The sequence below is a fragment of the Sceloporus undulatus genome, chromosome 3 (assembly GCF_019175285.1).
Source record: "Sceloporus undulatus isolate JIND9_A2432 ecotype Alabama chromosome 3, SceUnd_v1.1, whole genome shotgun sequence".
NCBI lineage: Eukaryota > Metazoa > Chordata > Lepidosauria > Squamata > Phrynosomatidae > Sceloporus > Sceloporus undulatus.
In genome coordinates, this window is record NC_056524.1 from 86,872,380 (window position 1) to 86,887,155 (window position 14,776).

The 14,776-nt window shown below is 36.8% G+C and overlaps 1 protein-coding gene across 1 annotated transcript in view; it reads left to right on the top strand.

The window, feature by feature from the left end:
* The window catches only part of SCML2 (Scm polycomb group protein like 2), a 60,375-nt gene that overhangs the window by 20,214 nt on the left and 25,385 nt on the right, over window positions 1-14,776 (top strand). Inside the window, 3 exon segments of the mRNA XM_042460480.1 lie at window positions 2,111-2,179; window positions 10,989-11,059; window positions 11,678-11,912. Coding sequence (XP_042316414.1) covers window positions 2,111-2,179; window positions 10,989-11,059; window positions 11,678-11,912 — 375 coding nt within the window.

Consider the following 14,776-nt stretch of genomic DNA (forward strand, 5'->3'; position numbering starts at 1 on the left):
TATTAAATGTATATGTTTTTACTCTAGAGAGCAGAAACATTTCTTAATTATTTTGGATCTGAACTATTTCAATTAAAATACTTTTGACTATTGGCATTTTGTGTAGTAGTAGTAGTAGTAATAATAATAATAATAATAATAATAATAATAATAAAGTAAAATAAAATTTTTATTTGTATCCCACCGTTCCATCAATGATAATATTTATAAGATAAATATTGGAAATATATAATAGTTATACAGTGCCTAACATTAACATGATGTACTTTTTTACTTAATAAATATAATGTGAAGTAAATACATTAAAACTGGACACATTAATGTGAAGCAAATACATTAAAATACAGTGAATACAGAAAATTGTACATTGTACAATGTTTTGGAATAACTACATTTTTTTCTATACATATCAAACAAAGTGCCATCTAGAGCATAAGGGAGTTCTGAAAAGAGGACAAAATTGGAGCCAGAATTAGATTCTGGCTTTTGTTTTCAGCTGGGTAGTGAGTAGGGATGACTTTTGATAAATTTGGGTGACTTGATCCTCCCTCTATTTGCAGAGTCATTTTTAGGTGTCTGCTCTTCCGGATCTTGAGCAAGTATGATTCGTCCCACTGATGTACAGAATAAATATATACAGTTATAATGGGACTAATATTTAATACTTTGGTCAGGAAACCTGATCTTGTAACAGAATTATAGAGAATATACTGCAGTTGTAGTTTTACTGAATATGCTTAAACAACTTCATATTAAGGGCAAGATAAAGTGGCATTCCCTCAGCCCTAGTCGCAGGCAGCCTTTGTTCAATTTAGCCTGAGTATTTCTACATATTCATGTTGTTAACACTACATGTTGGCTCTCTCTTATTCCAAAATTATTGGGACCAGAAATGTTTTGGATATTGAATATTTTTCAGGATTTTTGAATATTTGTATATACATAATGAGATAATGAGAACCAGCATAGTATAGTGGGTTGAGCGTTGGACTATGGCTCTGGAAAATAGGGTATGAATCCCTGCTCAACCATGAAAATGACTGGGTGCCCCTGCCTGGACAAGTCACACTATCAGCTTCATGGCAATGGCAACCCCCATGAAGAAACTTGCCAAGAAAACCGTGTGATAGGGTTGCCATAAGTTGGAAACAACTTGAAGGCACACAGCAGCAAAATGGGATATCATGGAGTTGGAACCGAACATGAATTTAATTTATTTTTCATATACATCTTATACACATAGCTTGAAGGTAATTTTATATACAATAATTTTGTGTATGAAAGAAAGTTGGTGTACATTGAACCATCACAAAGCAAAGGCATCACTGTCTCAGCCAACCATGTGGACCATTTTGGATTATTTCCGAGTCTCACCCTGTTGTAACCTGTGTAGTAACTCACAGGAGTCAATGGCAATATGTTTTATAGATAGTTATATGAAAATCTGGTCCTTTTTCTAGAAAGGAGATATTTTATTAAATCTTTTGACATTTTGATTTCTCAGTTCTTATTTGTTTCATCTTTCATATTTGGAGTTTTCTGAAGTCTGTTAATAACAACAAATTACTCTTCCAGTGCAACTTTAAGTATACGTAGACAGAATTCCCACTGAATTCAGTGAGGCTGCTTTTTTAGTAAGTGTGTTTAACACTGAATAGTTTCACTGCAATGACCCCTGTACCATTTTGTCTGTGAGTAATCTCCACTGTTAGGATGTCACGGCAGTAGAAAACCAGAATAGTATAGTGGTTTGAGTGTTTGATTAGGATACTGGGAAACAGGAGTTCAAATCCCTGCTTGGAAACCCACTGAATGGCAAGTCAGAGTCTCTCAATCTTGCCAAGCAAACCTCTGAATGAATCTTGCCAAGCAAACCCCATGATAGTTCACAAAGTGAGAAATGACTTGAAGGCACATAACAACAATAATCCTTACTGAACTGAGTGGAAAATCTGTGAAAACATTTAAGATGCTGCTGTTAGTTCTTATCATTTAATGTAAGCATGTTCCTAATATTAAAAATTAGCTATGAGCATCCATAATATTTTAAATATTCTGTGCAGTATGTCAAAACATGTAAAATATAAGTTGTTGGGTTTTTGTTTTTTAGATTCTAAGACTGTTAAAAAAGACAAACACGGGAGTAATAATCTGTCTAGCAACCAGCTGTTACATAATGGTATGTATTATAAAGGTAAAGTTAATACAGTACCTTATATCTTTTTAGAAATAAATTTGTGTGCATGCTTTCCTACATAAGAATCTTTAGATTTTCTTCTGCTTCTCGTAGCCCTGGGAAACCTCTTGTGTAAAATGCCTCCTCTTGTTTCTGGGCAATTATTTTTTCTTAACCCCAAATGGCACACATGGCATTCACAAGGCCTTCCAGCCATAAGAAGTGTGGAGGACAGCAAGAAGATAAGGGAGATATAAAAGATCCTTGCTCAGATGGTATTCTACATATGTAAACTTTGGATTTAACACATTATGATCCAAAAAACTTTTTAAATGTTTTAGTTTTGGTTAACATTGATGTTTGTTACTTACTCCAGCAAGACATCATAGTTATAACTAGCGAATCATTCCTGCTATCTTCAGTTTTTGGTGTTGTACTTTGCTTAAAACATGACTTTGCTTATATCTGACATTTAATCTTGTTCTCTGTGTTTTTATGCTAATGGATGAATTAAATATTTAAATTTTCATTTTCCTTCCTAGTTCTGTGATGTAAAGGGGGTTATTGCTATAGCAGTTGACATTTCTAAATTTTAATATAGTGTTATATTACTGTATTGTTATGTTGAATGTTGTTGTTTGGCACCTTGAGATGACTGTGAATATTTGGAATTCGTAAAATATAAATAATTAGAAAGTTATATTAGGTGTGCTTAAACAAAAACACTGACAAACAATTACATGTCCTCTAGTAATCAGCAATTGGGATTAGGCTATTTTTTCCATTTTCTGATGAAGCCATCATATTGGAGTAAGGACAGACCAGCTAGGTTATAGAAATCAGAACATTTTAAGTAATGTGTTGGGGATGGGGAGAAGTTACAGTGGACTTGTAGTGGTATATGAAAATATTGTGGACCTACAGATGTGGAGTAGAGCTCTCAGCTTTGCTCATTACAGGCTCTTTTGGCATAAACTGTTGGGACTTGCAGGCAGGCAACATCTGAATTGCCACATGATTTCCACTCCTGATGTAAACTGCGTGAAGTTTTATGGACAACATAAACACAAGGACCTTTCACACTACAAAAATATATTGCCATGATTTCACTTTAACAGCATGGTAGCATCCTGTGGCATTTGCAGTTAAATTGAATTTCTTATTGCTCAAAAATAAAAATAAAAATTAGAATTCTCTGTCAGAGAGCCCTAGTGTCTCCCCAAACTATATACTCAAGAATTCCATAGAATGCTGTGGCAGTTAATGTAGAATAATAGTACAAGTTGAGTATCATTCTAAAATTCAAAATAGTCCACATGAGTGGCTGAGATAGTAATACCTTTGCTTTTTGATAGTTCATATACAAAAAATTACTTTAAAATATTGTGTATAAAATTACCATTAGGCTACGTATGTAAAGTATATAAGAAACATAAATGAATTTTGTGTTTAGACTTGGATCCTGTCTCCAAATTATCATATCATTTACATGCAAGTAAAATTCAACATCCAAACCACTTCTGTTTCCAAGCATTTGGTATACTCAACATGAACTGCAATTTTATGAATTGTATAAATAGACCCATCATAAGAGTCTAACTTAAAGAGTTAAGCTTGAAGCCACCCCTTCCGAAGATAGATTGGGGCCATGGCAACCACATGCCATGGCCCAATCTTAAAGCCAGCTGAAAAAGGAGTGGCAAAGATCCGCTCTTTTTTCAGCTAGCAGAAAGCTGGCCTTTCCTGCCCTGCCATGGCTTGAAGCTGGTTGCAAGCCACTCCGGTAGCATGAAGCATATAAATGCCATGCCGCTGGAGCATCTTGAGCTCCCTCACATCTGGGCAGCTGCCCAGCTTTCTGGGTGGCTTCAGGGCATCATCAGAGTGTGCAGCGTGTAAACACTATGCTCTGATGATGCCCTGAAGGTGTCTTTTACAGGCCATCTGTTCCATCCCTTTGTACTGTAGCAATATGATAGAGTTGTTTGCGAGGTGATGGCAGCCTACTCATTGTTGTGTGTTTACCTGATCGTGCAGTCCTATCCTTACTTTTTATCCTTACTTTTTATAAACTATCATTTGTTTATACTCTTCAATCTGCCTGTACATGAACCTATGGTATAAAACTAAGTTATGTTTTAAATTGGAATTTTGTAATTGTGCTGGCCAAATGGCTGTAATAAAGTTATTAGTTATTAGTTTAGTAACAATGTATTTTTAGCAGTTGTACCTCTTTTTAAAATATTTTTTCTTATTTATTAAAATGTTTTATGTCTTGTTGTATAATAGGATATCAGATCAGTGTACTGATAAAATAAACTGATGACTTTAACATTTTAAAACAATCATTATGTAAACAATTTTAGTTCTCAATATTGTGAGAAAGGCAAAGTGAATAAATAAATAAGGAAGAAAAGGATTGTTTTTGTGAAGAGGAGCCTACTTTACTCTTTACTAACTAGGCTACAGAATATTGCCACATGTCTATCTATCCTAAGCCTCAGGTAAGAATGCTGCTGGTCAGGACTTTATTGTTAGGTAAGGGTGGGGAGGTCCTCTTTGAGGACTTTTGACCTTTTTTTTTTACTTTTGCAAAACCAAGCATATTGAAACTTAACTTTTCGTTCTAAGGTCTCTTTCACACTATGCAATTCTACCACTTGGATATCAGTTTAACTGCCATGGTTCTAATCTGTGTGAATTCTGGGATTTGTAGTTTAATGTGCTATTTAGATTTCTTTGCCAGAGAGCTGTAGTGTCTCACCAAACTACAAATCCCAAGTTTTCTCTTTTTTAGATTACTTTTTATTAATTTTTAATACAAACAGTCTAATTTAAAATAAAAATAATATACAGTCAAAAATAAAGAAACAGAAGGAAGAAAAAGAAGAGGAAAGGAAAGGAAAGGAAAGGAAAAAAAAAAGACAAACAGCTAATATACAGTAGGGCTCTGGTCCCCCAATCCTGACTGTGATGAAAATAAAAATAAAAAAGAGACAAATATATTATTCTACCTTTACAGAACCTACTAAATAATCTTACTAAAATTACTAATAACCATACATCATTGAATTTTTATTGCTAAAAAATAAAAATTAAAATAATTATGAAGAGTTTCTATTCTTTCAAAAAGTCTTGAACTGGCTTAACCTTTTAAACATTTGTTAATTTGGCCCTTTGGGGTAACCCAGCAACTTTAACAATCCATTCTTCTATTGTCAATGCTTGAGTCTGGTTCAAAGTTGAGTAAACAATATTCTTGGTGCTGCTGTCACATACTGAAGAAATAATCTATATTTACAATCCAGTTCATTATCAATAACCAACAGAAACTCTGTTTATTAAGTTAGCCATATTCATAAAAATCTAGAACATATCTATTGTAGAAAAAGATTAATGATGCTCTGGAAAAAAAAGTTTAGTCTCTAGAGTTTGGCTATTAGTCCAAAGAACTTTTAAATTCTAGGTAGTCTCCTTTGATTTTCCTTAATACCTTTACTGGAACATTTATCTTTATTAGGACCAATAACCCCATTCCAATAGTCCATGCAAATCAGATTCTGTAGGTCTAGCTCAGAAGCCTTACTTTAACAATTTTCCATACTAACGCTGATTCCTCATTATTGGAGCCATAAATACCCATTAAATGCATTATTTTGCCATTCCAGTTGATTTCAACAATTACATATCTGTCTTATCTATTTTCAGAAATCAATTTATGTTGTAATGTTTGTTTTATATAAAACACTATTCCATGCCTTTTATTCTTGTTTGCAGACAAACATTCTGTAATGTTTTACAGACCTGTAAAACCTGTAAAGTTTTGTATTACCTCCTCAACTCCTTGTTGGCAAATTCCAAGTTTCCATAGGATGCAGCCATAGCAGTTAAAATAGTATCAAAGTTTTATAGTTGTGTTAAAGTAATCTTGTAGTACCTTTGAGATTACCACACTACACACTTATAGTGCTGCTATTCCACTTTAACTGCTCTGGTTACCTCCTGTTGCATTCTGGGATTTGCAGTTTAAGGAGAGGCAAATCCCAAAATTCTCAGCCAGAGAGGTCTTAGGCCTTACCAAATTACAACCCCCAAAATGCAACAGGAGGCAGCCAAAGCAGTAAAAGTGGAATAGCAGCACTATAAGAGGGTAGTGACGTAATGTGGCAATTGGGAGAAAGATGTTTATAGCATGAGCTTTTGTAGACTCATGGGCGAAACATATGGGCGGAAGAGATGGCATGAAGCCACCCCTTCCAAAGATGTTGCAGCCCCAATTTGCCTTGAAGCCATCTGAAAAAGGAGTGGCAAAGATCTGCTCCTTTTTCGGCTGGGGAAAAGGCGGCTTTTTTCCACCCCGCCATGGCCCTGTGGCAGCTTCAAGCCACTCCGGTGGCGCGCGACATATAAACACCGCACTGCCAGAGCGTCTTGAAGTCACCCGTGTCTGGTGGCCACCCAACTTCTGAGCAGTGTGGGAGTGTGCAGCATATAAATACAGTGGTACCCCGGGATACGAAATACCCACGTTACGAAATTTCCGGGTTACGAAAAAAATCCATTGAAAATAATTGTTCCGGGTTACGAAGGTTATTTCGGGTTACGAAAAAAAATTTGGTGCTTTTCGGCGCTTTTTCGCACGAAATCGCGGCTTTTCCCCATTAGCGCCTATGGCATTTCGGCTTGCGAATGCTTTTCGGGTTACGAAAGCGGCGGCGGAACGAATTAATTTCGTAACCCGAGGGAGCACTGTAACATGCTCCAAAGCTGCCTGGGTGGTGGCTTTAAAGGACTGTCTGTTCCAGCCCATAGTCTGCTACAAAAGCTTATGCTGCAAGCATCTTTCTCCCAGTTAGTCTTAAAGGTGCCACAAGATTCCTTTGTCTATTGATCTAAACTGAAATGTTGTGTGAACGAGACCTCAGCAACCCTGTTTTGGAGGAGGAGGAAGAAGAAAAAGAGAAAGAGGAGTAATTGGCAGCAGTGGCTGCAATCTCTACTGTTATGCCCAAGATTGTAAGGGCAACCTGTTTATCCTGAGAGCGTGTAATGAAAACCTCTCCCTCCGTGGACCTATTCACAGCAAGGCTGAGAAAGACTTTGAGACACCAAATTTGGTTTTAAACACCATGCATGTAACATTTATTGAATCACACAAGTAACACAAACATTGATTATCAAGAGCTCTTTCACTCACACATTCATACAATACTCACACACACTTTCCTTCCGCCGAACATTGATCAGTTGTTCTCGAAGGCTGGGGATGACACCGTTGCCGCGGTAGATGCCAACAAAATGGAGATGAAAGTCCAGGGTCTTTATACTTTTTCTTCTCTCTGGCTTTTGGCTGCTGAAGTCTTGCAATATTGCAGCCCATTACTCAACTTCTTTTTTGGGAGGACAGACAGGTTGTTCAGATCAGTCCGTGTTCAAAGCAACTCGTTCTGTTCAAAGTCCTCCATTGTCCTGTCAGTTCCTCATCATGGCGACTCAGGAGATAAGGTTCTTCCCGGTCATAGTTCGTCACACCTGGACGGCACCCCGCTTCAGCTTCCAAGTTTTCAGACTTTCCTCGCCTCGGTTGCCAAATACCTTCGTCACATCAATGCTTTGCGCGGAACCATCTTGTTTGGTCCTTTAGCTATGTTTAAAGCACAATCCCTTGGTTCTTCGGTTCTTCAGCTCTGGGTTTAAGTCAGAACTCACGCATTCGTCTTACACTACATCTAGCTAATCAGAGTAAGTCCCATAAAACCCTGTGAGATTTAATACTGAGTTGACATAGGTTGGAGTTGTTAACAAATTAATGATTTCAGACAGACTAAAAAGCTCCCCTTATTAATTTATAAAGGTGTATGTGTATATAATTAAATATAGATAAAGTACATTTTAAAAATAGAAGTGATAAAATTCAAGTTAGGTCGCTCTTAAAAAGACATTTTCTCATTAAAAAATGGGGAATGTAGTTTCTGAAGGAGAGCTAGTGTGGTGTAGTGGTTTGAGTGTTGGACTGCGACTCTGGAGACCAGGGTTTGATTCCTAGCTCAGCCAAACTTCTGTAACATGGGCAAGTCACCCTCTTTCAGCCTCAGAGGAAGGCAATGACAAGCCTCTGAACAAATTTTGCCAAGAAAACCCTGTGAAAGCCTCACCTTAGGGTTGCCATAAATTGCTCAAAGGGGCAGCGTTGAATCACCTGTCTGTAGAGACCCTAGGTTACCTTATATGTCAAAAAAAAGTAAAAAGGGAGGTAAGTAAGATATGAGCAGTTAAGAAATGAGAGAGAGAAGGACTGGAATCCTATTTTTGTCTTATGCATGCACAATTTCCTCTGTAGTTTGTCATTTTTGTCTGAAATGTGATGTCTGCATTTTATTCAAGACTGTGTAAGTGGAGTGTCTCATGTAGTTCCATTACGCCTACAGAGTGCTTGGCTGCATATGTAGATCCACATTTGGTTGTGCATTCAATTTCACAATTTTGCTGTTGTGTAGCACAATCAGTGCCTAAATCCTTATGTAAAGATTTAAGTATGCAGCTCTACTGTAGAAGCTTGGCCAAGTGTACACATTTGGAAAGCAGTTTTTGTCTGCAGTGTTTGTAAAGCCAAATGAAAGACAACAGGATTATCGAAGAAAGGCAGTGACTGGGGGAATGGGCAGCATATAGCGGTAGAGCTTTGATAGTCCAAAGCAGAGTGACACATGGCAGGAAAAGTAGTTTCTAACACAAATGGAAGAAAAATATAAAACTGTCATACAAACAAAAAAGACAGATAAATGTATAAAAACTTAGTGATGTATATTGAGGATAACTGGAAAAGTTAAACTAGACCCATGCAAATGCCAAAATGAAAAAAAGAAAGGAATCATAAAAGCAAGTAGCCCTACTCAGCTTTTATGAACAGGAAAAAGGCAAAAAGTGTGCTCCAACTGAAGCAGGATGTCTTTCAATCCTGCTCAAGGCGAGAAGTACTTCTTATCCTGATTTTGCAAGATCCCCAAGTTCTAAAATAGGAATGCAAAACCAATTGTTGCAAAAGCAGTGAAGAAACAGTGATATTGGTGGTGATAACTAGAGCAAAAAGAAAAAGAAAAAAAGGCTTTCATCTCAACTGCTGTTGCCACAAACAGTCTCTTTATCCCATCATTCTGAATCTGAAACATAATGGGTCATACACATGAGTGGAAGACATGGATGATGCTATTTCATAACCAGTTGTTCTTTTCCAGCACAGAACACACAAACACACACTTGGAATGTAATGTCAGGCTCTTGGAGTTCATGTAACCCAGTAGTTCTCAAATGGGGTGTGTATGAGAGAGAGTTGCTGGTAGAGAGAGGGCATGAGACTTGAAGGCCCTTGATCCCTCCTCCTCCCTGCCCTGGCTCAGTGCTATGGAATTCTGGGAACTGTAGTTTTGTGAGACATTTAGCCTTCTCTATCAGAGAGCTCTGGTGCCACAAATAAACTACAATTCTCAGGATTCCCTAGCACTGAGCCAGGGCAGTTAAAGTGGCCTCGAACTGGATTATTTCTGCAGTGTGTTTTGGTCCTTACTTAAATAAAACTATTCTAATTTGAATCATGCTATTTCCTTTTAAATTGTTTATAAAGAATTGTTTATAAAGCATTATAAATTCCTTATAAATTGAATATACATGAATGTGCCAATACATGTATTAAATAAACATTTTTTTAAATTCATATACTATGTCAAGTAGGTGGGGGGCATTACATCAGCATGTAGATGTAAAGGAGGGTCCTAAGTGTAAAAGGTTTGAGTACTACTGATGTAACCCTTTCACTTTCATCGGTTTAGGAGAAAAGTCACAGCCAAAAATAGCCTTTTCCTACAACTTTTAGTTATTGCATTATAATTAACATAGCCACTAGATGGCAGAACAGTATCGTTTTGGAGGTTAGTTTTTTAAAATGCTCATAACAGGAATAGAAGAACACAGATAAACTGGCAATTGTGTACATTTTTGTAAAAGTCTGGAAGAGATACTGTACACAGATTACCTTCATAAGCATGGATTTTGTTACGTACTTAATGATTGTTGACTGGGAAACATATGAAATGCTTTGTTTCACTGTAAATTTGTAAGCATTCTTTCTTTCAGTAGCAGGCAGTGGAAAAGGATTGTTATTAATACTGTAAATAATATGTAAATAAATAGTAAAAATAGGGTTTTAAATAAATAGTGTTTATAATGACACGGATGTTGGCTGTCTTGGTTGCTATCATGGAAAGAAAGGCTGCATTTTGAAGCCTGACAATCACTTGTATTTTTCTTAATTCAGTGCTGTGTAAACATAGTAGTTGACTCTTTTTTTAGCAGCAGTTCAAGGAAATTCAAATGGAACTAAGAACCTGGATTTTTCAAGCCATTATTATCTTCTCTCCTCATTTCTACTCTTCTACACACAAGAGAATGTTCCTTTTTATTTTCATGTTATATTCTTGGACTAAAACCCAGAAATCAGTGTAATCACTTCTACTGATTTTAATAAAAATATTTATGAAATCGTGATACATAAATTGAAACCTGATGAACTAAAAGTAAGTGTGTATATGATAAGAGATCTTAATCCAGGGTAAGTGAAAAATGTGGTGAAAATTTAACATTTAGATTTTTTTTATATTTCTTTAGCGTTTCTAAATTATTGGTTTTTTTTTTTACAGAAAATGGCTAGAATTAAATGTGTAATTATCTACATATGTAAAAAGTCCATAGATAATTGAATTATCTACATGTGTAAAAAGTTTATAAGATATCTGAAACATACCCTGTTTTATTCTAGAATATTTTAACTGGGACATTTACTTGAAAGAGACTGGATCTGCAGCTGCGCCTCCACATTGTTTCCGACAGGTAGGAATTTTAAAACATAAAGAAGCATATATGCCGAGGTTATGCTTGTATTTCAAATAAATGGCAATATATACTTGATTTGGGGCTCTTATCTACTGGAAATGGACATATCACAGGTAAGAGCCAATGTCCCTTTTCAAATAAATGGTAATATATATATATACATACACATACTTTCTACTATAGCTTTTTTGATGTTGCTTACATTTAATAACAGTATACATGAGTTTGTTTTTATGTGTTATATATACCTTTAAACTTTTATAAATATTTAGAAAAAATATCTGGTTTTTTTTAAAGACAGTCTTTAAATTAAATGATTTATGGTGACTTAAATTTCATTTTGTTCTTGTTTTGCTTGGAAAACTATTCTGTTTTGCTTGGAAAACTGCCCAAGCTGCCAGGAATACTTAGGTACCAGGTAATATTTTATCTATTTAATTGAAGGGATAGATTAAAATATTAGCTTGAAAGCCCAAAAAGTACAGTAGCAAAAAAGCTTAGTTGTACTGTACTCTCAGACTATTCAGAGAGCACTGTTAACTAGCCAAAGAAATACTGCTGGTTCTTTTGTGGGAAAATGGACCAATCATATGTTTCATCTTTCCTTTCCTGTAGTCTAGGATTCCACCTAGCAATGATTTCAAAGTAGGAATGAAACTGGAAGCTCATGACCCTCGCAATGTTACCTCAGTATGTATAGCCACAGTTATTGGAATCACAGGGGCCAGATTAAGGTTGCGGCTTGATGGAAGTGATAACAAAAATGATTTCTGGAGACTAGTAGATTCATCTGATATACAGCAAATTGGAACCTGTGAGAAGAAAGGGGGAATGCTTCAGCCTCCACTAGGTAAGAACACATGAATCTTAACAGGAGTGAAATCACAGTTTGCTTTAGAGTCACAATTGCTTAAAGCTACCAACCACAAAATAACTACAGACAGGGGATTAAATTTATGGATTATATCCAGTGGCAGCTTCATGGTACACATGCCAATCTGTGGAACCCTTGGCTCTTCAGATATCATGAACTCTATGTGCAACTGGAAGCCGTTTTACTGTTGATTAGATAGCCACTGTGGCATAGTGGTTTGGGTGTCATTATGAGAGGGTTTGGTAACTTCTCTCCCACAGCTCTTCCTTTGGCTGGGCTCTCCCTCCTTCTCCTTCTTTCTTTCTCTCCCCATTCTTCCTTTTCCCAGTCTCAGTACATATAATAATAACAATAATAAGCAAGCTTTGACATGTAAGAGTTAACATGTTTATCAAAAATATATGTAGTTTAGAAAGAGGCTTTTGGGGGAGGATGGATTGCAGAAGGGAGTCAGGGATGCTCAAGGTCCCAGAGGCCTCAGGAGAACAAAAGAGCCTTAATAACAGACTGATAGGGAATGTCTGGTTGTTGGTATGCAAGGAAAACAAAATCTAGTGTTATCTCCTATCTGCTGGACTATAAAAGTTCTACTCCCTGTTTTGGTCTTTGGCACAGTTGGTAGAACTATCTCCTGTGTCCTTTGCATGCAAATAAAGCCATCTTGGATCGTGGATTTTGCTTGTTTGTTTCTCCTTATTGTTACCTGTGGACCTTAACAATTATACTAGGACTCTGGAGACTAGGGTTTGAATCCCTGCTCAGCCATGGAAACCCACTGTGTGAACTTGAGCATCACACTCTCTCATCCTCAGAGGAAAGCAAAGGCAAACCCCCCCCCCCTGGGCAAATCTTGCATAGAAAACCCTATTATGGTTCACCTTAGGGTCACCAGAAGTTGGAGTTTACTTCAAGGTACACAACCACAATGTTGTCATAGATTGTCGTATCTAAGCATTTGTATAATGCTCCCAGAAAGCATTTTAAGTTATGATTGCTTCCTATCTTGCATTGGATTGCTGTGCTGTGTTGTTCTTTCAGGCAAAAAAACCCCTGTGATCTTTGTTAGGGTAGTACTAAAAAAATAAAAATAAAAATAGTCAATTTGCAAGAGGATAGAATTAGGTCTGTTTGCTTTTTGGCAAATATATCAAAATTTTGACAAGAGTTGCTACTGTCATCAGCAACTGAGGTGTATTTATTTATTTATGTATTGAATTTATATTCCACCTTTCTCCCAAAATGAGATTCAATGAGATATGCCCATTGCTTGTTGCTAAATTATCACTGCCGCGATTCCACGGGATGTTCCCATGGCAGTTAGAGTGCGACAATTGTATAGTGTGAATGGGTCCCTGGACAGTGGATCTATCACACCTTGATTTGGTTAACAACCACATATTAAAAACAACAGCAGTAGCCCTGATTTATTTACTGATTTATGTTCCATTTGTTTATCTGCCATTTTATTTGTTGCATGTTGGCTATTTTTCCTGTTTATATGGGGATGTCTTAGGACTGGAACAGACCGGCAAAATACACTGGCATCCTGGCGGCTTGAGGGGTGTGGCGTACACACAAACCCCCCCAAGCTAGCAAGAAGCTGCTGTGAAGCCGCCTGGCTGTTTACACAATGGCAGCTTTTCGGTGTTCTGGTGGCATGGCATTTAGACTCTGCATGCCACAGTAGTGCCAAAAAGCCATGGTGGCGGCAGAAAGGGCACCCTTTTTCCAGTGCAAAATAGGAGTGGCATTTAGCTGCTTCTTTTTGTGCTGGAAAAAAGCTGGATTGGGTCTGTGGTGTGCGGTTGCCACAGCCCCAATCCGGGGCTCAATGGCTAGTGTGTTTCAGACTTTATACGCATTAAAATCAAACTAAAATTATTTGAACAAAATCTGCAGCCTACAGATGTCTCCTGGACAGAATCCTCAAAACACACACACACACACCTTAATTTTATCCCTTGCTCAGTTTACTATCCTGGATATTTGTACATGTTCATAGCTGGATGACAGTTGAGCATGTTACTGTTCCCAAAATGCACCATGATTGCTCAATGGCATCTTCCTCAGCATATCTTCTATATAGTTGACCAAAATAAACTCTCCCAAAGAATATGTATTGTGTATTGTGAAATGCTATTGTTTGAGTGTATGAGTTTGCTTCTGTAGACCTGAAGTGGGTGAAAAGAGGGAGGGAAGTAGGTATAAAGTACTATGAAGAAAGGGGGTAGGGATCCTAAACTCTCTCTGTGTGTGCAAAATATGCAAAAACAACAGTTGAAATCAGCAATTGTGTGCCTTCATGCAATTTCTCATTTATGGCAACTGTAAGGCAAACCTATCATGGGGTTTTCTTGGCAAGATTTGTGCCTTCCTCTGAGGCTGAGAAAGTGTGACTTGCCCAAGTTAACCCAATGGGTTTCCATGGCCAAGCAGGCATTTAAACCCTGGTCTTAGTGTCCAATATTCAAACCACTACATCATGCTGGCTCTCATAAAATGAGCTAAAACAGTTTTAAAGAGAAATTCAAACTTGTTTGAAACAGTTTAAAACAATTCAGATTCTTTCTTTTCCTGAGGGACCTGTGGCATTGCTTCTTAACTCCTTGCCCTTCTGACACTAAACTTAATATGTTCCACTAAAATAATAATGCATATTATTTCTTTGTTTACTTTTGCCTCACCCGCACCAACTTTCTCTGATGACCTAAGTGTTGAATTATAAATTGTAAGTTCTCTGGATAGGGTTTATCAACTTCCAGAAAAAACTTCACACCTACTGATTAGGCTATAATAATAATAATAATAATAATAATAATAATAATAATAATAATAATAAT